General features: G+C 39.9%; 1 protein-coding gene across 1 annotated transcript in view; it reads left to right on the top strand.

Moving 5' to 3' along the window:
- Positions 1-18,810, top strand: part of COL1A2 (collagen type I alpha 2 chain) — a gene marked incomplete at its 5' end in the record, with an annotated part of 93,739 nt that extends 74,929 nt beyond the window's left edge. Inside the window, 23 exons of the mRNA XM_082258888.1 lie at positions 667-711; positions 820-918; positions 1,999-2,106; positions 2,234-2,287; positions 3,571-3,624; positions 3,732-3,785; positions 4,028-4,081; positions 4,177-4,284; positions 5,051-5,104; positions 5,189-5,242; positions 6,981-7,142; positions 8,438-8,545; positions 9,455-9,562; positions 10,635-10,688; positions 11,259-11,366; positions 11,997-12,050; positions 13,165-13,272; positions 14,785-14,838; positions 14,935-15,042; positions 16,124-16,370; positions 16,493-16,683; positions 16,866-17,108; positions 18,165-18,810. Coding sequence (XP_082115014.1) covers positions 667-711; positions 820-918; positions 1,999-2,106; positions 2,234-2,287; positions 3,571-3,624; positions 3,732-3,785; positions 4,028-4,081; positions 4,177-4,284; positions 5,051-5,104; positions 5,189-5,242; positions 6,981-7,142; positions 8,438-8,545; positions 9,455-9,562; positions 10,635-10,688; positions 11,259-11,366; positions 11,997-12,050; positions 13,165-13,272; positions 14,785-14,838; positions 14,935-15,042; positions 16,124-16,370; positions 16,493-16,683; positions 16,866-17,108; positions 18,165-18,311 — 2,376 coding nt within the window. The 3' untranslated portion in view covers positions 18,312-18,810. The remainder of the gene's footprint in view (positions 1-666; positions 712-819; positions 919-1,998; positions 2,107-2,233; positions 2,288-3,570; positions 3,625-3,731; positions 3,786-4,027; positions 4,082-4,176; positions 4,285-5,050; positions 5,105-5,188; positions 5,243-6,980; positions 7,143-8,437; positions 8,546-9,454; positions 9,563-10,634; positions 10,689-11,258; positions 11,367-11,996; positions 12,051-13,164; positions 13,273-14,784; positions 14,839-14,934; positions 15,043-16,123; positions 16,371-16,492; positions 16,684-16,865; positions 17,109-18,164) is intronic.
- Positions 18,811-26,046: the final 7,236 nt, after the last annotated feature.

Genomic DNA, 26,046 nt, shown 5'->3' with positions numbered 1-26,046 from the left:
AACCCTAGATGATGCCCCTTTTTGCAGAGCCTGAAGGTTGATATTTGGAATTCGTTTCTCAAACCAATTGCCATTGGTTCTTCAGAGGCACCCATTGGACTCCCCACTTTCTCCTCCAATACAAAAACACTATTTTATCCAATGAAAATGTGCACATTTATAGAAAGATCTTTGTTAGAAAGATTGCTCCGTGCGCATAGACATCATCTAATGTATTTAAGCTAATTTATGGTGTCAGTAAACTTTACATTGGGAAGTACTTTGCAAAATGAGCTTGATCGTTGTCCACATATGGGAAGCTTTGGGAAAAGCTAGGGAGGCTGAGGTTAGGATTATTAAACCATCAAGAGTTTACCTTTCATAGTGTTGGCAGGCATGCATATTCAATAATGAAAGGTAAAGCTGATGTTCAGTCTTGCCAGTTGCTGATAAATAATAATTTTGCAGTAAATGTATTTCTAATCCATTAGTGAGCTTTACTATGCACTTGTAATTACAACTACATTGAGGAAACATGTTATCATACTTGGAGTAATAAATAAGTAATTGCTCCTTAAGCAGTTGAGGATCAGCTCAGGATTACCTAAAAGGCCCGTTTTATTTTCTAAATTTGGTTCATAACTGAGATCTGGGTAGCCAATAACTCCTCTCGCGTTTTTTTTATAGGGTGCTCCCGGTGACTTTGGTCCTCCTGGTGCTGCTGGCGCTAGAGTAAGTATTTATTCACTACAGAAGGCTTTAAAAAATGATTTGATTATATAGTAGATAAATTGAGAGTTGAAAAAATGTGTTCCCCTAATTTTATTTATCCCAACACAGGGTGAACGTGGTGCCCCTGGTGAAAGCGGTTCTGCTGGCCCTCTTGGACCTTTGGGAGCCCGTGGCCCATCTGGACCTCCAGGAACTGATGGACAAAAGGTACTTTGGCTGTTGTAATGTAGGATAATTATATTATGAGCTTTGAAATGTAATTTTTGATAAATAAAGCTCATGAGCATTACCGGTGTATTTTAATCAGCAGATCGTTCCTTCACCTTTCCCTTTTTCTGACTTCTTACTATTTAGGTCAGGAATTTATAATAAACATGCTGTTACTACTTGTCAGCAGCCTAACAAGCCTTCCTGCAGTTATCCTGATCGGTTGCTCCTGGTTATGACTCAGCATACTCTCTAGAATCTGTTTCTGATCTACACCCCTTTAATGACTCTTGGTTTCTAGCTTGGTCTCTGTTATCCACTTCTGATCTATTGCCCCGGGTTGTCACTTCGTTTGGATTAATTTTACCTTCTTCTGCCTGTCTTTTGCCCTGGTCTTCTACTCGGTCCCTGACAATGCCTCTTGGCCACTTGCCCTTTCCTGTGGCTTACTATCAACTGTTCAATCCTGAACTGCATTATCTATAAGAAAAAGACAATGAATTGAACAGGTAATAATAAGCCACAGGACAGGGCAGGTAGCCAACAGGATTTGGCCAGAACCATAGGAACTGTAGTATTCATAAGCTGAGAAGAGGTTATGGTGCAGTTGGCTTAAATCTGCATGCAGAGTTACAATAAAAAGCATTGTCCTATGCTCCCATAGTGACCACAAGCTACAACTCTATAGGTGCAATTCTTTCAGATGCCATGCAACCAGTTAATGTTCTTAGAAGCAGCAAGAAAAGGTAATCTGACATGTTGTCTTCAATAAAGCAACTTTATTTAGCCAACAGGCTGCTCTTACATCTGCAGTGAGAGCAGCTTGTTTGTTCAATAAAGTTAATTTCCTGGAAGGGACATGGTATGCAGCCTACATGTTTGGTTGTTTCTAAATCACAGCATTATTTAATGTGACTCTGTTGTTCAGGGATCAAGAATAGGATGTTTTGGATGTTATTGGTTAAGGGAAGTGGAACGCTAGTAACCATCACTGCATATTATTAATGAAATGATGGACATATTTGGCAAAACAGCCTTTATTCCCCCTTTTAAGAGTAACACGTTATGTCTTCCTCATAGGGAGAGCCCGGTGCTGCTGGTTTGAATGGAGGCGTTGGACCTTCTGGCCCTGGTGGTATTCCCGGAGAAAGAGGTACTGCTGGAACTCCCGGACCCAAAGGAGAGAAGGTAAAATAATAGAAGATAACCAGCAAGTACCGCATGTCAATTTAATTACCTTAAGAAATACTAACCATACTTTTAACTTTCCCAAAACAATGAAACCTAACATTCAGTGTCTATTCTTACTCTACAGGGTGATTCTGGTAGTGCTGGAGATTATGGCCACCCTGGAAGAGATGGCGCTCGTGTGAGTACATTTTATTTGGTATTCAGCTTTAGACACAAAAGACCTTTGCTTAAGACTTTGGTTTGCTTTGCTTAGGCCTTCTTATATTATATATATATATATATATATATATATATATATATATATATATATATATATATATATATATACTGTAAATAAAATATCAGCTGTTTTCTGATTGACTTTGCCTGCTCTGTGACAGAACACAAAATCTAAAGAAAAACCTAAAGAATGAACTGAGGAACTTCCCATGCCTTTTAAATGGGAAGATAAATCCCAAATGAATAGGATGAGGGGTGCCCTATTGAATAGTCAGAGGAGTGCCTAATGTGGCGGTCTTACTGGATGACTGAATTTGCTAGTAAGGTATATGAAAACATGGGAATGGTAAGACGTGGTCCTATTAGATGGGGAGAAATATGTCCCGTGGATGTGAATATTTGGTCCCACTGTATTGAAGCCTAGCCCAAGGAAAGAGGCAGCACTATTGAATCTGCACAGGAGTACCTACTACATGGGAAGAGGTGGTTCTATTGGATAGGTGAAGGACTGCTTAATTCATAAGAAAAAGTGGCCTTATTCTAAGAGTAGAGAGCGCCTTTGTGTGTGGAATGAATTGTTCGTATTGGCTGAGAAGTGGTGTGCCTGGTAGATTGGAAGAATTGGAATTGGACCTATTGGCTGGGAAGAGGTGTACAAGGTAAATGGGAAATGGTGGGTACTGACTGGGAAGAGGTGTACCAGGTAAATGGGAAATGGTGGCTACTGACTGGGAAGAGGTGTAACTGGTAGATGGGACAATCTGCTCCTATTGGCTGGGAAGAGGTGTAACTGGTTGATGGGACAATTTACTCCTATTGGCTGGGAAGAGGTGTGTCTGGAACATGGGAAGAGACAGCCCTACTGTCTAAGAGGAGGCAGATCTACTGAATAGGAAGAGTCAGTCCTACTAGCTAGGAATAGGTGGTTTTACTGGTTGGTTGGTAAAAGGTGTGCCTAATAAATGTTACAATGTGATCCTACGGGCTGGGTAAAGGTGTGTCTGGTACTTGGGATGAGGTGGTCCAATAACTGAGAACAGGTGTGCCTGGTAAATGTAAAAATGTAGCCCAACTAGCTAAGAAGTGGGGGACCTACTGACTGGGAAGAGGGATGCCTGATAGACGGGAAGAGGGGGTCCTGAACATAGTCGGACTGTTTACATTACTGAAAAAAAGACAAGAATGTAGTATCCATGGTGACACTATTTTAATATTTTAATTTGTCTAATTTGTCTTCTTCAGGGTCCAGCTGGTGCTGCTGGTGCCCCCGGTCCCGCTGGTGGTCCTGGTGATAGAGTAAGTACAATTCTTGAATACATATAAACACTGCAGCCTCCATTTTGTAAACCTTCATTAAAGACGAGGTAATTACTCTAACCCTCATATCTATTTTGTCTTTTTAGGGTGAATCTGGTCCCGCTGGTCCCTCTGGTATTTCCGGTCCTCGTGGTACACCTGTAAGTGAAAAATACTAAATTATATTAATATATGCAACTTAAAAGTAACAAATTTATTGCCAAACATTGGAGTCTGCCATTTTATGAACAGAATAAGTACTTACCAATAATATTACCAAGGCTTATTAGAGATGTTGCTCATTCCTCATTATGATACCTTTTGGTTCAGTTCTTAAATGGCTTGTTATAGGTGTTTGATACACTTTGGAATATCAATATTTTTCTGTTTTGACTCTGTACAGGGTGAGCGCGGTGAGGCTGGTCCTGCTGGAGTAAATGGCTTTGCTGGTCCTCCTGTAAGTACCTGACTTTTTTTTTAATTGAAATATACACTACTTTTTATTGTCCCAAGGAAATCATTGTAATCAGCCTTTTTTTATTACCTCAACAGGGTGCAGCTGGTCAGGCTGGAGCTAAGGGAGATAGAGGACCCAAAGGTCCCAAAGGAGAAGTTGGTTCCCCTGGTCCTTTGGGTGCCCATGGCAGTGCTGGCCCAGCTGTAAGTGATGAAATCTATAAAAAAAAAAAAATTAAATATTTACTATACTCCTTAATACAGAGACACCAATAAACTGGTCTAATATTTAATTGTTAAAGATCTGTAAGACGGAAATGGATGGTTTGGCTGAGAGAGTAGGTTGCTGCAAACATATGTTTGATGTTTCAGAATGACACAGAAATAGTAGGACAAGAGTAGACACGGGCATGTTATGGCCTCTGTGAGTTAATGGGTTGGTTAGGATCTAAAATGTAATATTTTTTTTATTTTATTTTTTACCAACAGTGATAATTACGCACGAATATTGCTGTATGTTCATAGTTTTGTGTAGATTAGGCTGAACTAGAATTATGTGTACCATTTGGTGAATGCAGACGATATTGCTTTTGTCTCCTGACTTGGAAGAATGGATTAAAGTTTTAGAAAGCAAATATACAAAAGTCACTATAGTAGATTTATTCTAGCTATTTAAAACACAAGCAGTCACACAGACAAGTATGCATATTTCACTGGGGGCGTGCCGGCAACAAATGCACGAGATTTAGCGGTACTTCCGATAAAGTTGCATACACCAAGGTATATATAACATAACAGGGTTGAGAAATACTAGTAACAGTGTTCAATGTTACTTACTTTGAATGATGTAGTCATTGCTGGAATTTAGGTAACTTACTGTCCCAAACCCAAATTCAACCAAAGTCAAATATTGCCATAATTAAATAGTTCTGTCCTTAAAATTGTGCTTTTTTTCTCTCTCTCTCTATAGGGTCCAAATGGCCCTGCTGGAAGCACTGGAGCTCGTGGTGATGGCGGTCCCTCTGTAAGTCACTCAAGTTGGTCATTTTAAGAAGCCAGTCTAGGTACACTAAATGAGAAATCTTGAGAATATTTATTTTTTCCATAGGGTGCTAATGGATTCCCTGGTCCCGCTGGTAGAGTAGGAGCTCCTGGACCCGCTGTAAGTGCACTTTTATCTATAATATTCTGTTACTGGTGACTTTTTACAATGACTGAAAATTACTGAAAATGGAATATGAGACACAATGTTGGTCTGAAGTCACATGTACTGTCTAGAATGTTCCCCACCCAACCCCATTATGTAAAATGTGGATCTTATGCCGGTTCTTTTTTAACATTGCCACTAAAACTGGCATAATGAAATCATTGGATTTCTCCTTAAATGTATATATCCCTGTTAAAGATCTTATATTATTTCCATTACATATAGCCCAAACGTCAAAGCGGGGGAGAGTATAAAAGGCATAAAGGGGGGAAAATAAAGATACCCCAACTGAAAATCAGAAGCAATCATATGCCTATCCTATACATTAGAATGAACTCAGACAGTCCTTGAAAGGGTGTGCCTTAGGAAACATGAGAATGCAGAAGATTGATGATGAAAAGTCAGAATTTTTAGCTTTATAGGACTCCCACGTTCAAAGTTCCTGATGGCCGTAAATTGCCGAAAAACATTTGGGAGACATTCACATAAATCTTTTGCTGGTTCATGTTTGAAATGCTGCTTCTATGAAAATAGTGGGCAATATTCAAATGTTATTGTTTATGCAGACAGTTCCAGTAGTGGAAAAAGGTATTTGTATATAGTCATGGTGGAAATAGGGAAGGGGGGGGGGGGGACTTAACTCTGGTAGTGCAAACTGTTTTTATTATTGGTTTGGATGTAGTGGAAGTAAGTCCTTTTTGGTTTTTGTTGTTCCCCTGTTGAGATTTTCTCTCATTCTCTGGGTATGCAACAGAACAGGAAGTCTGGGGGACATTAACCAATTAATTAACATTAATTGGGTAGCAATAAAGCACCCAATGCTCTTACAAACAAAATTTGGGCTATCGTTGCAAGTGTATTTCTAGGTTTAAGATAGAGTAGGGAAAGGTTAAACCCTCCGTGAGGTTTTTGAGTCACCATTGGGGAGATTCACCACTGTGTTTGAACAGGTGGCCATTGTTAACAAGGAAGAATTTAAGGATAAATCCAAAAATATTAGAGATCTCCCAGAACAAGAGGTGAGGGGAAATCCCTGTTTTAGGGACAATTTTCCCTCACTTAAATGGTTTTCCTCTAGGATCGGAGGTGAAGGGTTCTTCCCCAATGGTATGCAAGCAACCAAAAATAAACTGCCAGGGTTTATTATTATTACCTTCCCTACTCTATCCAAAACTAAAAAAAAAAGCTTTGGTTTTATATACACTTTAACATATTCATACAGTATAGTGTTCAGGAAACTCTTTGACAGACAATACAGAAGAATAATGGATTTTATTTGTTAAAATGTCTGAGGGAACAAATGTCTCAGTGATCAGATATCTATTTACATGCTCCAATGTTGAAGTGAACAAGAAAGTGTGGGAATTGGATTGGCTGCACTTGGTAGCAAAGACTTTTTTTTGTCTTCAGAAACTTCAATAAAGAAAGCTCAGTGTCAGTAATTTTGAATACAAACGTCTAAGTATACAAAGAATACTAATACTTCAAGCACATCCACAATGTGCCAAACTGGACATAACATCAATTTTCAGATAGTGACTTCAGCTGTCTGCAGCTGCTAGTCTATCCAGCCACATACAGCTCAGTTACCTTTTTGCAATTGCGGTGAAATAAGTCTTAAAATTAACTTTCACAAAATGTTGTTAACTCTGTTATATATTATTGATGTGTTTCACTTGCACTTGTTTTACAGGGCTCTGTTGGTCCTTCTGGCCCAACTGGACACCCTGGCAAAGATGGCGCAAGAGGTCCTCGTGGTGACTCTGGCCCTGTTGGTCGTCCCGGTGAACAAGGTCAGCATGGCCCAACAGGTCTTGCTGGAGATAAAGGCCCATCTGGAGAGGCTGGCCCTGCTGTAAGTAATGGTGTCATTACATTGAATTGTAGCTGGTACAACAAAAATAAATCAACTAAGTTATCTAATAGGTATGAGCGAATCTGCCTGGGTTTGTTTAGCTGAGGTTTCCGGGAATCCTGCTTGAAATTTGGTGAACCTCAACTTAGCAGTGAATTCCAATGAAGTCTATGGGAGGCAAATCTTGTTAGTAAGCTCTGGCCTTTTTGGTGCAAATTGAGGATTTTGTTTGTTTTCTTTTAAAATCAGTTTGGATTACATAATGCAGGAGCTTCCCAATCTCATTAATTTCAGTTTGAAAAAAAAAAGATTTTTCAGGCAGTTTTATCAGCGACACCTGATTTTTCATTAAATGGTAATAGACCAGCTTTTACTAGGAGATAGAAATTAGTCAGTTGTTTGCTGAGCCTGTCCCTGTTTTCGCTGATGCAAAACTGTCCTGCCACTGGCTAATTTGTATCTTTATGTAATTAGGAGTCCACACATGATAGAGCAGTGTAAACCTAGCCAGCAGCAGTACATTTTTAATGAGAGAGAATTAGCCGAAATGTATTAGAAACAAAGAGCACAGGTAGGGGTTTTACTACAAGAATTAGATAACTACAGATGATACAGCAGTGAAACATTGGCCAGCAGCAGGACAGTTTTAAATGGGGATAAAAGGCCTAACCCCTGTATGCCTAACTTTTCTTTTAAGTGATAAAGTGCTATACTGCAAACAAAAGGCAAATCAAAGAACAGATGGCCAGTAATAAGTGAATGTTGTGCTTTGAGCACATCAAGCTTATAAAGGTTGAGAATCACGAGTTTACAGGATTTGATTAAAGTGTATCCAAAAGTTTTGTCCTTTATTTTCTCCTAGTGATCTTTCCAGTAACACACTTCCTGTCTCGAAGTGACAATCAATGTATCTATGGAGTAGCAGCATATCAACCAAGGACAGGAAGTATGCTAGGACTATAGAACACCCCTCCTTCTCCATAACATGAGGGAGGTTTTCTGTGGTTCACAGAGGTGAACTAGGCAGCGCTGATAACATTCTTTTCAATAACAATGCAGATTGCACAGGGCAGCACTAGACTTTTACCAGGATCAACATATATTTCTTGCACTTATCGACCAGACATTACAAAACTCATTCAATGTTAGATTTAAAAGGCCAAATAGGGAGCAAAGAACGACTGCTCTTTGTTAGAGTATATGAACATTTTTTATTTGTCCAATGTAGAAATATAATGTTATAATGAAATAACAAAAGTAATAACATTTTTTTTATACTTTGTGTTTCCCAATAGGGACCTCCAGGTGCCTCTGGTCCTTCTGGTGTTTTGGGTTCTCGTGGTATTGTTGGTCTTCCTGGAACAAGAGGAGAACGTGGTCTTCCTGGTGGAGCTGGTTCAAACGTAAGAGCCTTGAGTAATCATCTTTACATTTTAAAACCCACAGCAGACATTTCAGAAATATGCTTTATATGACATTAGTGGACCAGGAAGTGACCACGCTTGAGAGTACTGGGCAAGACGTTTAAAAGATTTTGCTATATACAGTATATGTTAGTGTAAAAGAGGAACACTTGGTCAAGCCATGCTTCTGGATTTTGAAGTTATTCAGTTTCCACTCTCACTTCATTTTTTAGCCAGATCGTTCTTTTGACCTAGTATTGTAATCAATATATATGGGGTCATTTTCATTCCTGAGTATGACCGTTTTCAAAGGTTTTTGACAGGTTGAGACTAAAAATTAGTTTTTCTTGAAGACACTGAGCCTGTGTAGGTAGTTTTTTGCACACTGGCAGATGTCTTGCATGTGCTTTGTTCTTGCATTGGATCTCATTTACCCCAAGGCTCTTTAGAGATCATTATTGAAATGTTACAGCCATTATTCAGATTTAGCTAGTGTGTACTACACAGGGGTTTACAGTAGTGATCTCATGCTAATAAACCCAAAAGCAAATACAAGACATTTATTCCAAACTGCATATAGCTGTTTCAGAGATATTGAAAACCATGGCTTCTTTGCAGTAGTGGATGGGGAACAAGAGAAAGTATATCTAGATAGCTTATGGTGAGCTGAAAGGAGCCAGTCAACTTAGGATAACCATTTACAACTCCCGTAGGTGCTTGCCAATCTTTTTGAGAACTGGTGGTATCCAGATTTTTTTTTACTTATTGCCTGAAAAAATCAACATCAAACAAAACATTCTCGGTTAGTCTGTAGACTTAGAAGTTAATAAGTTGGACTGTTGAGAAGGTTAAATCTCCTGCATTCTTGCTTTGTACAATAGACAAAAAGTTTGCTTTTATCCTCTTTAGGGTGAGTCTGGTCCCGCTGGTCTTGCTGGTTCTTCCGGTCCTCGTGGTCCCCCTGGCCCTGTTGGTTCTCCTGGTCCCGTTGGTCATTCCGGAGAGGCTGGTCGTGATGTAAGTAGCAAACTAAAATTCAGAGGTTTAAAATTCATATAAAGGTCTGGTCTGATAATATAATATTAAGTAAAAACAGAAGAGGAACAGAGGTGAGAGAAAATTTTTGATAAACTTTTGTGGATCAATAATCTTCTTAGCCAATGTCTTCTGTTTCCTAGTATGTAAAAGTTTCCCATTTTATAACGAAACTGGATCAACTATAAATCAATAGGTCACTGTTTTGTGTGGGTTTATTTTTATTTTTGGTTGATTATTCTTTCAAATATATACAAGGCTGTTAAAGAAAAAAGTTACATCTAAGTTTTATTCTGGACAGGACCTCTTCAGATGTTTACTCTAAAAATGTTCCCTTGTCAGTGCTTTTAGGTATAAATTCTGCCAGCTTAGGTAAAATTACATTAATTTTTAGATGAACAACTTACTTTACCCAAGATTCCTTATTTCTCCATTACTTCTATACCACTTGCAACATCTCATAGACAAGAGCCCACCCACATAATTGGTAGATTAAGGGGGAATGAGGTGTACAGCTTTGGCCACCTGGTTTACTGCACAAGCATTAGTATGGTAATTTGAAGCCCATGGACATTAACATGGCCTTAGGCTCCTGCCTACTTTGACTTGTGGATGTTTAAGCTCTGGTTTCCACTCACTGATGTTTCCTTTAAATTACTACCCATACCTTTGCATTGGAAGTTCCATGAACTTTAAAAACTTAAAAGACCTACTTGAACTGCCCTTTCCACCTTTTATGCAAAATAATCAGACAGCCCATTTATGCATAAAAACCAACAATGATCGTAAACTATTATTTTTATTTTGCATTTTACGGGGTAGATAGGAAAGCGTGTTACTACAAAATGCTCACATTGACCTAAATTCTTCTCTAGATGTTTACTCAAAATGCCATACAATTATAAAATTGCATTTATTAAATTAAAAAAGATAAAGTGTATACTAATAACTAATTAAATCCAGGTGCTTTGTGGTCACGGTCAGATTGCTTCTCTAATAACAGGATCTTTGTTTAAATAAAATTAACACATTTTTTTTTTTTATTACTTTTTAGGGTCACCCTGGTAACGATGGTCCTCCTGGTCGTGACGGTCTCCCAGGTGCTAAGGTGAGTTTGACACACCAAATATAACATGACGTGTCAAGAGCTTGAAACAAAAATTGTCTGTATTGACAATAGCATTCAATAATCTTGTTTCATGGTGTCATATGCTCAACTGAGAATGAAAAGAAGAAAATATTTGGCTGGTACAACAGATATTTCTTTCTTAAAGTTCAGACAAAGTCTTGGATAGATGCCTTGAAGAGGGCTTGCTCAAAAATTTAAACCCATAATAACGTCTCCTGATAACTATCAAGGCAGCCAGAAACCTGCCAATTTAAATATTATTTCAGTACTATGGAGATGTCCCATTCACTCTACCCAAGATCCCTTTCTGCTCTACTACCACGCTAAGTAGCATATGCAATTTTTTGAAGAGAATTAATGCCCTGTAGATTGGTGGTCATGCATCAGCCAATTCTTGAGACAACTACCATTTCTACCAACTCAATTTTAAATAAGTATTATGACCCAAGAGGAGACCGAATGTCTCTGTTGCTCAAGTTAAACATTTAAATACCATTCTCCATCTTCATCTTCTTTATTTTAACAGTACCATTCAATGTTCACTTCTAGGGAGAACGTGGTTATCCTGGCAACACTGGACCCGCTGGTCTTGCTGGATCTCCTGGCCCTCTGGGTTCTACTGGCCCTGCTGGAAAATCTGGAAACCGTGGTGAAGGTGTAAGTTGACTACGTTTATAAATTTACACTTTAGTTTATTATGTTTAGTGGTATTACCATTGATTTTTCTGTATCAGAATAATAACTGGAATTCTTGTACATCATATAGATAAAATCAAAACAGGCAGATTATTTTCAGGTCTCAATGTCTTGGAAAGAGTAGATACATATACAGTATATAAATGTACTGACCTTACAGTATATAGGAACTCGGCAATCTCCAGTTTTACATTTGTGAACTATTATATACAATAATTTTATACATTGTTCCAACATTTCCTTAGTGGCAATGCATATATTGTGGTTGAATTAGTGTGGTATAGGTTTCAAGTATTAGTGAGACATTAGTTTACAGGCAATCTATTTAACAACTGGTGTTCTTAGACATTCACTATGCCATTGGTGATGTAGTAGACCACATGACCAGGGCATTTTTACTTAAGGGATCAAATGAGTATTTACCCTAGACCTACCACTGCTTAAGTTTACTTTTAAATTAATTACAGGGATATTAGATTTGAAAACAGAAGCAGATAACAAATAGGTGGTAATCTTTAATCGGTCAATATTTTGTGACTTGTTCACTCTATATATCAGATAGCCATTTTAATAATATTTTTCTCTATTTAGGGTCCATCTGGTCCTGCTGGTATCACTGGTCCATCTGGTCCTAGAGGTCCTGCTGTAAGTATCTAATATACTGTATGTTAACATTCAGAATCTTGGTAGCTCGTTTCCGGTTTCACTCTACCTCTTGAACCTTTCATTAAGGCTGCAGTATGGGTGGTCATTCTGGATGATCTTGCCACAGGAGTATTTAGCCTACCAAATTTCAACCATAACTAAAATTAGGATGGCCTTGGGAGATCCTCTAAAAACAAAACAGAAGATTTAGCGTATGGAACTTCCAGCATGTAATATAGGGAGTATTACTGTAAACTATAGGCTGAGAACATATACAGATAATGGAGAGAAATAGGATTGGCATTTATGGTTGTTGTAAACCAGGGGTCTCCAAACTTTCTAAACAAAGGGTCAGTTTACTGTCCTTCAGATTTACGAGGGGCCAAACTGTATCCAGTGGAAGTAAAAAAAAGTCCCAAAGTCAGTGGGAATAAACAATGTCCCATCTTTGCTGTCAGTGAGACGAATAGCGCCCCATTGAGGATTTTATTGGGAGGAATTGTGCTCCATCATTTGTGTCATTGGGCCCCATTGTTGATTTCATTGGGAGGAATAATGCCCCATCATTGGTGTCAATGGAGGGACTTATGCCCCATTTTTGGTATAAGTGCATAAAAATAGTGCCCAAAGGGCGGATAAAAGCAAGCAAAGGGCAGCATCTGGCGCCCGGACCACAGTTTGGAGACCACTGTTGTAGACTTAACCATAAACCTTTGATGTTTACAATAGAACACATGATCAAAATGGTTTTAAAAAAGAAACCAAATGGGTATTTGTCCTAAGGAACCTTACAAGATGCTAGTAGGTACTGGAGATCAATTTGGTAGGTAGTACAAGAGTCTATGTTAAATGGACTTCTTCTTCATTGGAGAAAAGTGTCATCTTTCAGTTTATTAAGGTTAATATAATAAATGTTTTGGCTGAAAAAAAGAAACTGATTCTAATATAATGTTGAAACTTTACACATTCACTATCAATTATTAATCTATTTCAGAACTATATTATACCTCCTTAAAATCATCCAGTTGATACCCACTTGCATGACCTTTGCCCTAAGTCCATGTGTATTTAAAATTATTCATAGGCATATCTAACCACCTTTTACTTGTAATAGGGTCCCCAAGGTGTTCGTGGTGACAAGGGTGAGGCTGGAGAGAAAGGAGCCAGAGGTCTGGATGGTCGCAAAGGACACAATGGTCTGTCAGGTCTTCCCGGTCCTTCTGTAAGTACAAAAATTAAGTCTTTATAAATGATTATATATGTAAATAAATTTAATAAAAAATCCCTGATAGCAAAGCAAGTCTAAATACTACTAGGTCTCATTTATAAAAATCACAAAAGAGATTTCAAAATGAACCAGTCTATCATCCAAATCTATACCTAGGTAAATAAATACTTTAATAATGTTTTGCATATAGGACCGGTAAAATAGGCCTCTATGCCAGCCTAGGTTTGCCACTAGAGTCAAATAAATGGTATTTTTTATAAAATATAGGTTCAATTTAAAAAACAGAATTAGGTAAGAGCAAATATTGTTTGTTGCTTATAAAATACTTAACTGAAAATTCAGCAGAGCGACAAATGTAATACGTGAATCTCTTACACGTTGTATATCTAGACTGTGCTTCATCAGAGTCTACTCTTGGTGAAAATAAGTTCCAAATGGTGACCCCTGAATATACTAAAGGCTCTTCTATTTTCAGAGTATTATAGAGAACTTTACTTATCAGTGTTACTCTAGTACCGTGTTCCTCAAGCATAGTCAAAATTTGCTTCCAAAACAAAGGCACATTTAGGCAAATCCAAAGGGATAATTCTGAAATGGCAAGGAAAATGGAACAACCCCCCGACAATATAGTGAAGACATGCAAATTCTAAACCAACAATGCTCCAATAAATCAATTTATTATTCCTCTAATTCAGAGGTTCCATGGCTTTATATTAATTTACGACATAATATAATATTATATGACAGGCATAGGGACCCTGCCTGGACAGAAATATGGTTGCTGCCTTTACTATAATGTTTTTGAAGGCACACTTTCTATTTCTGGTTACTTTAGGGTTAGCCACAGCAAGAGGTTCTATCATAATACAAAGTACGTTAGATTCCAGAATTTAATTTATTTTCTACTTTTTATCAGTGTTTTTTAAAACATACATTTTTTTTTCTTGATCTGTAATGTATATTGCAATGCAAAGTTTATCAAATGCCATTCGGACATTTTTAAAGCCAACCTTCAGCCAAAGATCTGCCCTTTAGATTTGGGTAGAGTTAGGAAGACTTAAACTTTGTCTGGTTAATATTTCTGTCAGTGACCCCCTTTGGGGAGATTTTCCCTCACTTCCTGTCCCTGAGACATCCAGGCAAGGAATTGAGAGAACATTAGTCACCAGGAAAGGAAAGATCAGACAACATTAAGTTCTAACTCTTCCCCACTTCACTAAAAAAATTATTTTGTTTTAATTTTTTTGTCTACATCCTCATTTGATAAATTTCTCATCACTTCCTGTCCTGTCAGAAAGTGATGGTAAATCTGACCAATAAGGACTCAGACGATAATAAAAACCTGACTGAGGCTCCAGCCCTCCCCCCCCCCCCCCCCCTCTTTATCTTAACTAAAAACAATTTAGATATACATATTGGATTTTTTTGGATATTATATCTCGCAAAACTAGGAATTCATTTGTCTACATATAAGACTAACTAATATTTTTTCTCTCTTTCCTTCAGGGTACCCCTGGTGAGACTGGTCCCGCTGGTTCTGTTGGTCCCGTTGGTCCAAGGGTAAGTAATGCTCAATCAAAAATGTCCGATCAGAGGCACAAATTTCATTGTTATGTTTAGTTATTTTATTGACAAAACATTTTTTTTTTAATCCAGGGTCCCTCTGGTCCCTCTGGCCCTCCAGGCAAAGAGGGTCGTTCTGGACATCCTGGCACAATAGGCCCCGTTGGCCCACGTGGTCCTGCTGGTTTCACTGGTCCCGCTGTAAGTAATTTTTTATTTAAAAAAAGAAAATCAAACGTCAAGAAAATTATTCTGTGGATGTACTATTCAATATAAATATTCAATATGAAGCTGTTTATGAAATTGAAAAAGGCTGATTCCAAGTCAAATTGAGGTACCTAAGCTTAAAAATAAATGCAACAATATAAAAATGAATACAGAGCTGCATTCATTTATGAATCTTATATCTGCCTGGGATTCAGCTTTAAATCATTTGTAAACGTCTTTAGCCATAGTGGAAACCTCATTGAACAAGCGCTGGTGAACAAGTATTGGGGATTCTTAAATCAAAATTCTGTTCTCACATTAAAAAAGGTTGAAAAATTTGCAATAACTGGGAAGTAGTTTGATGTATTACAACTACAAAAGCAAAAAAAAAAAAAAAGGAACCAGAGTTATGGATTGAAATGGTGTTTATAGATGAGTCAAAAGCTTTTAGTGTAAAAAAAAAACATTTGTGGCAATTTTTGATAACTGTCTCTTTAGCATGTTGTTTAATCGCACAAACAATTTTTTAGGGTGCTGTTAGTGCTAGTATTCACACATAATGATACAACTGATAGTACAGATGTCATCATAATAATGCATAGGTTGAGCTTCCCGTTTAGGGGATAGGTTGACTTTAAGGGTTCATTTAGGGTCCCATTAATGGGTTGGGCAATAACGTTAGGGTTAAATTTACACGTTAGGGTGAGTTTATGGATTAGACCTAGGAGCCAATTTGGGGTTTACGCTTGGGTGAAGCTTACGAGTGACTTTTTTTTACTTAAATTATGATACATATAATTTTGGAGTTGAATAAATTAGTTCTTTACAGAATTATTATTTAGATTATCATAAATTAGTTAGAACCAAAGAAATAAAAAATGTGCTGGTTCACAGATTGTGTAGGATAACAGTAACTGCTATAACTATTTCTCCATTTTTGTTGCCACAACTCTAAAGTAGATGATGTTAAAGTAGAAGAGTGGCTTAGTTAGATATTATATTTTATATTTAACACATAAAGTGCATTATAACATTAAAACTTCAGTATGTATTTACTATTTTTATACAATTTTAGGGTCCACCTGGTCCCCCTGGTCCTCCTGGTCATGCTGGTCCATCTGGTGGTGGATATGATGGTGGTGATGGCGGTGAATACTACAGAGCTGACCAGCCTGATCGCAGACCTAAGGATTATGAAGTTGACGCCACTTTGAAATCCCTGAACCAACAAATTGAGGTCATCCTGACCCCAGAAGGCTCTAGGAAGAACCCTGCTCGTACTTGCCGCGACTTAAGACTCAGCCACCCCGAATGGACAAGTGGTGAGTAGAAAACCTGCACAGATTATATCTCAGGTTTTCTTAAGATGTGGATAAGGTGATAAGATATGTTTCAGGAAGAAGCTCTCATTGCAACAAATAATCATGGTAAACTTCCTTGCTAGGATTCTACTGGATTGACCCCAACCAAGGCTGCACTTCTGATGCTATCAGAGTCTTCTGCGACTTCTCCTCTGGCGAGACTTGCATCCACGCCAACCCAGATGAAATTCCACAGAAGAACTGGTACATCAACACCTCCAACAAGGACAAGAAGCACCTCTGGTTCGGCGAGACTCTTAATGGAGGCACACAGGTGGGTCCAATTTCTAGCCTTTATACAGGCATGGAACCAAATAGCGTTTCCTTTGACAGTCTGCTACAGAGTGTAAATTGACCTGAAATCTATAACATGTATGTATTCATGCTTCAGTATACTCTTTTAGGTGTATGTTTACCCAGATATTCAAGCTAATTCATATTCCTTCCTTTCAACAGTTTGAATACCACGACGAAGGAATAACAGCCAAGGACATGGCCACTCAACTCGCCTTCATGCGTCTGTTGGCTAACCAAGCCTCTCAGAACATCACCTACCACTGCAAGAACAGCATTGCTTACATGGATGAGGAGACTGGAAACCTGAAGAAGGCCGTCATCCTGCAAGGATCCAACGATGTTGAGCTAAGAGCAGAAGGCAACACCAGATTCACGTACAGCGTCCTCGAAGATGGTTGCACGGTAGGTCAAGGGGCAAAACAATATTGGTCCACAAAAATCGAAGTGGAAAAAATTTGGTGGACTTGTTTGATTTATTAAAGTTTCAGCCCACTAGATCACAGTCGACTGACATTGAGACATGTAGGCTGAGGCCGCTTCTCATAATTTATGCACCTTGGCTGGTCAGGAGTAGTAGCGATCCTTTCCTCTTTACTAACCCCCTGGAATGGTATCAAGAGAAGCCTGCACCCCATGTTCTGGGACATATGGGTATGCTTTCACCTCAATTTTGAGTGGTGCCATAAGCAATCAAACGGGCCACTGCAAGAGTAAGCTCTAGGCTTCTTATAGGTCTTGGATGTTCCAAGAGTAAGACTTTCTTCCTATAATTACAGGCTCTGTTCTGATTTAACTGGAGGTTACAAGCTCTATATTATACTTTAAAAAGTCCAGCAAGGCGAGTGGGAGCCCCTCTTGATAGGCACAGCAGATAAGCAGATCTGGGAACTCAGAGCAGAAATCTCTGATAGGTAGAAGACGTTGTCACATGAGTTAACTCTCTAGAACAGCCTTTCTCAACCTTTTCCACACAGAGGAACCTTTGAAATAATTTTCCGGTCTCAGGGAACCCCTGCTCATAATGACTATATCTACAACTCATGACGCATTAGTGTGATGGTCAGTGGGTAGAATGCTCCTTGCACTCGTACTCATTGGGAAGAATTACCTCTTACAGATAGCTAAATAGATCAATGGTGTCAATGGGAGCTTATCTAAGAGGCAGAACCTGCTCATTGCTCAAGGAACCCTTAGCATTCTTTGGAAAAACCTTAAGGTTCCATGGAACCCTGGTTGGGAAAACCCTGCGCTAGAATCTAACAGAGTTTTGGGTGGAGGTAACTAATTCAGAGATGGTAAAAAGAAAAAAGGCAAAAAAAATATTTTGGAAAAAACTGTCATGAATTAGTAATTCCTTTGTTATTGATAAAAAAAATCAATCTGGCTCCCAGATGGAGTAAATGGCCTAAATAAAATTTAGGACCCATAACTAATTCACTTTTTATCTTTTCCTTTCAGAAACATACGGGCGAATGGGGCAAAACAGTCATAGAGTACAGAACTAACAAGCCGTCACGTTTACCCATCTTAGACATTGCACCTTTGGACATTGGTGGTCACGATCAGGAAATCGGATTTGAAGTGGGCCCAGTCTGTTTCAAATAGCATGAACTATTACAGTCCAAAAAACTAACTTAAGAAACATCCTCTCTTTGCCTTGTTTTATTCACAATAACCAAAGCTGACACATTCCATGTGTTTTTCCAACCGTCGACGTGATTCCACCTTGGGCAAAAGAGAAGGAATGATAAGGGAGCATCGTGCAATGCAATTTAATACAAGTCAAAGCAAAGTTGGAAGTCTTCCACGAGTTTAACATCACGTTTTGGAAAGAAAATAATTGTCAGCTTTTGTAACAAAAAATGAAAAACCCAAATAAAAAAAACGTGAAAACTTGCACCATTTGTGGCCTTTTGAATATCTCTAATGGAGGAAGTTAGAAACCAAAAACATCTGTGGGTTTTAAATACCTCAAAGTATCATCTGGTTTTCAGCAAGTCAAAAATGGTGCTGAGTGAGCAATGAAATTGTGCATAGGTGCTAATTACGGTACTTGAACGTATTAAATGGTGCTAATAAAGCTTAACATCCAACTTTTTTCATATCAAGCTGTATTGTGTTAATTGTCTGGGGTTGGTGGCAATTATTTGAGAAAGATCAAAAGCTGTGCCCAGAAGCCAGTAAAAACACTTGGAATGGCCAATCCTTCTAAAATTCAGGTGTTTATTGTATTTCATGTTATCTGAAAACTCTTCATCTCGACTGGGCTAAGGGAGGTTTTTTTTTTTTTTAAGTGTTTGTGTTTTGTATATGTGAGATGTTTTAATAAATTGTGAAAATTAAAAAAAAAAAACACATGTCCAGTTCTCACAAACAATTCATTGTTGGATTGGTAAAGATTTTGCTTGCAGGTGTTGACAGCCTTCTTACTAAAGTGTATGAAAAGAAAAAACTGTAATTTTTAGTTGTAGATAGCGTGGGAAAGAGTAAAGCCCCGTACACACGAATTTTCCTGTACGACAGAATTCTACTTCAGAAGTGATGTCATGTTTTGGATTGCTTTGTATGTATTCTTTCGTCTCTGAGCATGCCTAGTCTTGCTCTTAAGATTTTTTTCCGTCGAAATCTGTACTAATGAGATGAAAATCGGACGTTTTATTACGGACGAAAAAAAATGATATAGCCTGCACATCAGGATTTTGTCAGCCGAAAAGTCGGAGTTGGCTGTCCAAAGCACAATACTAACAATCTGAAAATCGGCAGATCGGTCGTCGGACGAATTTTCCCTTCAGATTTTCTTATCGTGTGTACGGCGGGCCTTTAGACCCACTTTCAAGTACTCAATGGAAAGATCTGCTCCTCTATTTGTCCAGGAGACAACTGTCATGAAACAGAAAGTGAGGGGAAATCCCAAATTTTAGAGGTGTCACCAGAACAAGTGGTGAGGGTAAGACTGCCTATTGATGGGTCATTGTTATTTCCGATCCAGTAGGTTGAAAAAAATAAAAAGTATTACTCTATGCACAACAGAAGGTGGATGGAGGATTCACCCCTGCTATGCTATTGTATGCTGTCAGAATACAATAGGGCTGCTGGCTTCCCTCCTCTCCTCTCCCACCGGCTGCTGCTCAGGATGGAGAGTGGGGGAAGGGGCTGCTAAATATGTATTTTACTGGCCCCTTCCTTTTCTGAATGAACACAGTTAGTGATCGGTACTGTGTTAATCCATAACTAAAGGATAAGGAAGCCACTCAGCACAGTGCACTTCTCATTCTTCCCCCCCCCCCCAGTGCAGCTGGAGAAAGTCCTCAGTCCCTTTCTCTGTCTCAAACGTGAGACATCAGGGGTCTGTTTAGGTCCCTGATATTTCACTAAAGCTCCTCCACGGAGCTCCTAAAAAAAAAATGGTTAAAAGAAAATAATATTGTAAAAAATAGTGAAAAAAAAAGAATGAAAGAATTACAAAATGAAAATAATATTGTAAAAAATAGTAAAAAAAAAAAAGAATGAAGAAATTACAAAATGAAAATAAAAAAGCTAGTGACACCACCATCTACTACCCTACTGACACCATCTCCTGTTCTACTGATTGACACCATCCACTGTCCTACCTACTGACACCGTCCACTTGTCGACCGCCCACAGTACATTTACTGTAAGCGGGCGACGTGTATAGTCAAAGCGACTTACCCGTATGTCATTTTGCCTGTACAGACACAGGGCCCCCCCCCCCCCCACCAGCAACCGAATGTCAACAAAGCTGTTATGAATCAATATGATTCATAACAGCTTTGCTTCCTTTGTTAGTGAGCTGTGGTTGGCCCACATAAATCACATGGCACCTTAGCTAATCACAGCACCCTGTACTATGTGATTAGCTGTAGCCAATCACAGATCACTAGTATTCACAGCTGCCATTAACTTAACCCATTCATATTAGTTGAAAGCAATGCTGGTACAATAATCTTCATTGTACCAGAAATCAAAGTGTAGTAATAAAAGAAAAAAAAATCCCTAATCCCCCCGCCCAGAGGTAGTACAAGAGTAGTCTGATGAAAGTATGTAAAAAATATATATATATATATATATATATATATATATATATATATATATACATACACACTCACATATTCAAAATATTGAATATAAATGTATTAAAAATTTTTTTTTTTTTTTTGGCATGCTGTCACCACTTATTGTCCCTGATCACCATCAAACCAGTCATATCATGATGCTGTACTGCGCTGGTGACAGTATATATTTAAAAAAAAAAAAAAATAGGAAAAAAAAAAAATTTTATTTAATTTCTTAATTTTCCAAAAAATTGTGACAAAAAAAAATTACAATTTCAAAAAAACTTGCCATGCCTCTTACCAAACTCAGAATGTCTACTTTCCAACAAGGGGTAATTTGGGAGGTATTCCTACTGTCCTGACAATTTAAGGGCCTCAATGAATGCTTGATCGATATTCAAATACTATATATATATATATATATATATATATATATATATATATATATATATATATATATATATATATATATATATATGTATATATATATATATATATATGTATATGTATATATATATGTATATATATATATATATATATGTATATATATATATACCATATTTTCTGGATGCTATAACTTTCCTACAGACTAAATAATATACACTAATTGAGACTTTTTGTTACCAAAGACATGTAACAGAATACATTTTTGCCTAAACTTTTAATTAAATTTGATTTTATTGGATATGTTTAATGACAGAAAGTAGAAAATATCTTTTTTTTTTCAAAATTTCATGATCAAATACCACCAAAGGAAAGCTTTATTTGTATGGAAAAAAAATGATAAAAATGCCATTTGCATACAGTATTGCATGACGGTGTAATTGCCAATTAAAGTAGGTCAGTGCTCAATAGCAAAAAATGCCCTGGTCATGAAGAGCATTCTGGAGCTCAATTGGTAATACATTTTAAAATATGCGTTTAAATTTATTTATAAGAATGTATGTTTCTGTGTGTGTGTGGGTATATATACTGTACATACACACATGCATGTGGGGTGCACACACTAATGCAAAAGGGTACAATTATGGACTGAACAAAATTTGGCTGTTCCCTGCTGAACCTGCCAAATTACGATCCATCTATGGCCATCTCCTCCATCCCATGTCCTCCTCCTTGTCCATCTCACTCCCTCCTCCTCCAGTCCCATCTCCTTCATCCTATGTCCTCCTTCTTCTCCAGTCCCATCTCCTCCATCCCATGTCCTCCTCCTTCTCCATCTCACTTCCTCCTCCTCCAGTCCCATCTCCTTCATCCCATGTCCTCCTCCTCCAGTCCCATCTCCTCCATCCCATGTCCTCCTCCTTCTCCACCTCACGTCCTCCTCCTCCAGTCCCATCTCCTTCATCCCATGTCCTCCTCCTCCAGTCCCATCTCCTTCATCCCATGTCCTCCTCCTCCAGTCCCATCTCCTTTATCACATGTCCTCCTTCTCCAGTTCCATCGCCTCCATCTCATGTCCTCCTCCTTCTCTAACCTACTTCCTCCTCTTCCTCCAGTCCCATCTCCTTTATCCCATGTCCTCCTTCTCCAGTTCCATCGCCTCCATCCCATGTCCTCCTCCTTCTCTAACCTACTTCCTCCTCTTCATCCAGTCCCATCTCCTTTATCCCATGTCCTCCTCCTCCAGTTCCATCGCCTCCATCCCATGTCCTCCTCCTTCTCTAACCTACTTCCTCCTCTTCCTCCAGTCCCATCTCCTTTATCCCATGTCCTCCTTCTCCAGTTCCATCGCCTCCATCCCATGTCCTCCTCCTTCTCTAACCTACTTCCTCCTCTTCCTCCAGTCCCATCCCCTCCATCCCACGTCCTCCTCCCTCTCCAGTCCCGTCTCCTACATCCCATGTCCTCCTCCTTCCCTAGTCCCATTTCCCCCATCCCTTGTCCTCCTAATTCCACTCTCATCTCCCCTATCCCATGTCCTCCTCCTTCCCTAGTCTCTTCTCCCCGATCCCTTGTCCTCCTCCTTCACTCTCATCTCCCTTATCCCATGTCCTCCTCCTTCCCTAGTCTCTTCTCCCCGATCCCTTGTCCTCCTCCTTCACTCTCATCTCCCCTATCCCATGTCCTCCTCCTTCCCTAGTCTCATCTCCCCCATCCCTTGTCCTCCTCCTTCACTAGTCTCATCTCCCCTATCCCATGTCCTCCTCCTTCACTCTTATCTCCCCTATCCCATGTCCTCCTCGTGCTTATTTACATAGGTACTGTGGCCTGTACAGTGTGAATCAGTGTTTGTTTTAAATGTGGCTATTGCTGGATGCAAGCAGCCTATGTTAAGCTATGGGGACGCAAAAGCTTTTCGAACACAGCCGCAGGTCCTAATTTGACAGGCGTGTGGATGCAGGTGTATGGCTCCAAACACAGACAGTGTGCATTCAGGGCCACTCATCTGTAGGTATGTAGGGTAGGTAAGGGAGGTGGATTGGTGGGGCAGGACGGGGGGGGCTACTATAGGAACTATGCCCTGTGTGAGCCGCACAAAGCATCATTACTGTTATTAACCCCCGCCAAACCAATCCTTCTCCCTGTCTGGGCCCCTGTGTGTGCCCGGGCCCCATACAGGAGGACTGGTGGTATACCCTGTCGGAGGCCCTGGTGACTACAGTAAAATATACTAGAGGTGCACCGCATGGACATTTTGGTGCGGAAACTGTAAATTCAGGATACACTTGGCTGAATCCGAAAATGACAGTTTTTAAAATATATATATATTTATAATAGATAATTGTATTATATTCAACTTTTTAATTTATATCCTGAATTTAAATAAATATGAATTTATTGTCGGCCATTATTGGCACCTTTAGCGCAAGAAAAGCTCAAGAAAAATGCATCCCTTTAAATTCTATGTATGTCTTCACACTGGTCTGTTGTGCTTCCCTTGTGGTGTTAAAAATCTTGCTTGCTGCATTTTTGGTCAGGAAAGCACCAAAAACGAACCTCCCCAAATCTCCCCAAACCTCCCCATTGAAATGCATTGAAAATGCATCAATAACGCACCCGTGTTACATTTTCGATGCGGTTTTTGAGTCACATGACCTATGAAAAATACACCATAAGCACAGTAAAATTGTGGTAGAATAGTGGCAAAATCAGGTGCATTTGCGACATCATTCTTGGCACCTTTTTCTCTATCGGCAAAATGCAGAAAACACCATTTTCGGCCGATCCGTTTCAGCCACTGAAATTTCGGTGCATCTCTAAAATATACCTGTTCAGAGTGCATTAGCACAGCAGCTTGAAGCCTCCATAGGGAGGCCATGTGACAGGGTGACTTACAGGCAGACGATTATAGTAGACACTGAGGGGTGCTGTGTGTATGTGTGGGTAACACCTATCATCTGGGGGGTGCTGTATGTGTGGGTAACACCTATCATCTGGGGGGTGCTGTATGTGTGGGTACCACCTTTCATCTGGGGGGTGCTGTGAGTATGTATGGGTAACACCTATCATCTGGGGGGTGCTGTGTGTATGTGTGGGTAACACCTATCATCTGGGGGGTGCTGTGAGTATGTGTGGTAACACCTATCACCTGGGAGGTGCTGTGTGTATGTGTGGGTAACACCTATCATCTGGGGGGTGCTGTGTGTATGTATGGGTAACACCTATCATCTGGAGGGTGTTGTGAGTAAGTGTGGGTAACACCTATCATCTGGGGGGTGCTGTGAGTATGTGTGGGTAACACCTATCATCTGGGGGGTGCTGTGAGCATGTGTGGGTAACACCTATCATCTGGGGGGTGCTGTGTGTATGTGTGGGTAACACCTATCATCTGGGGGGTGCTGTGAGTATGTGTGGGTAATAACTATTATCTGCGGGGTGCTGTGTGTATGTGTGGGTAACACCTATCATCTGGGGGGTGCTGTGTGTATGCGTGGGTAACACCTATCATCTGGGGGGTGCTGTGTGTATGTGTGGGTAACACCTATCATCTGGGGGGTGCTGTGTGTATGTGTGGGTAACACCTATCATCTGGGGGGTGCTGTGAGTATGTGTGGGTAATAACTATCATCTGGGGGGTGCTGTGTGTATGTGTGGGTAACACCTATCATCTGGGGAGTGCTGTGAGTATGTGTGGGTAATACCTATAATCTGGGAGGTGCTCTGTGTATGTGTGGGTAACACCTATCATCTGGGGGGTGCTGTGAGTATGTGTGGGTAACACCCATCATCTGGGGGGTGCTGTGAGTGGGGCACTTGTCAGTTGGGTTTGAAGCACTTTCTCTGGGTTATTTGTTTGTGGGGTGCTTATGTTGTGTTTGTGTAGGTCACTTATTATCTGGGGTGTGAGATGAGTGAGGAACTTTTCAGCTATCTTGGGGTTCACTTGTCATCTTAGTGGGTGCTGTGTGTATGTGTGGGTAACACCTATCATCTGGGGGGTGCTGTGTGTATGTGTGGGTAACACCTATCATCTGGGGGATGCTGTGAGTATGTGTGGGTAACACCTATCATCTGGGGGATGCTGTGAGTATGTGTGGGTAACACCTATCATCTGGGGGGTGCTGTGTGTATGTGTGGGTAACACCTATCATCTAGGGGGTGCTGTGAGTATGTGTGGGTAACACCTATCATCTGGGGGGGGGTGCTGTGAGCATGTGTGGGTAGCACCTATCATCTGGGGGGTGCTGTGTGTATGTGTGGGTAACACCTATCATCTGGGAGGTGCTCTGTGTATGTGTGGGTAACACCTATCATCTGGGGGGTGCTGTGAGTATGTGTGGGTAACACCTATCATCTGGGGGGGTGCTGTGAGTATGTGTGGGTAACACCTTTCATCTGGGGGGTGCTGTGAGTATGTATGGGTAACACCTATCATCTGGAGGGTGCTGTGAGTATGTGTGGGTAACACCTATCATCTGGGGGGTGCTGTGAGTATGTGTGGGTAACACCTATCATCTGGGGGGTTCTGTGTGTATGTGTGGGTAACACCTATCATCTGGGGGGTGCTGTGTGTATGTGTGGGTAACACCTATCATCTGGGAGGTGCTGTGAGTATGTGTGGGTAACACCTATCATCTGGGGGGTGCTGTGAGTATGTGTGGGTAACACCTATCATCTGGGAGGTGCTGTGAGTAAGTGTGGGTAACACCTATCATCTGGGGGATGCTGTGAGTATGTGTGGGTAACACCTATCATCTGGGGGGTGCTGTGAGTATGTGTGGGTAACACCTATAATCTGGGGGGTGCTGTGAGTATGTGTGGGTAACACCTATCATCTGGGGGGTGCTGTGAGTATGTGTGGGTAACACCTATCATCTGGGGGT

Source organism: Pelophylax lessonae (genome assembly GCF_965119305.1).
Source record: "Pelophylax lessonae genome assembly, chromosome: 5".
In the NCBI taxonomy this organism is placed as follows: domain Eukaryota; kingdom Metazoa; phylum Chordata; class Amphibia; order Anura; family Ranidae; genus Pelophylax; species Pelophylax lessonae.
Note: the sequence above shows the minus strand (reverse complement) of the source record. Positions and strands in the feature narration are given on the sequence as shown.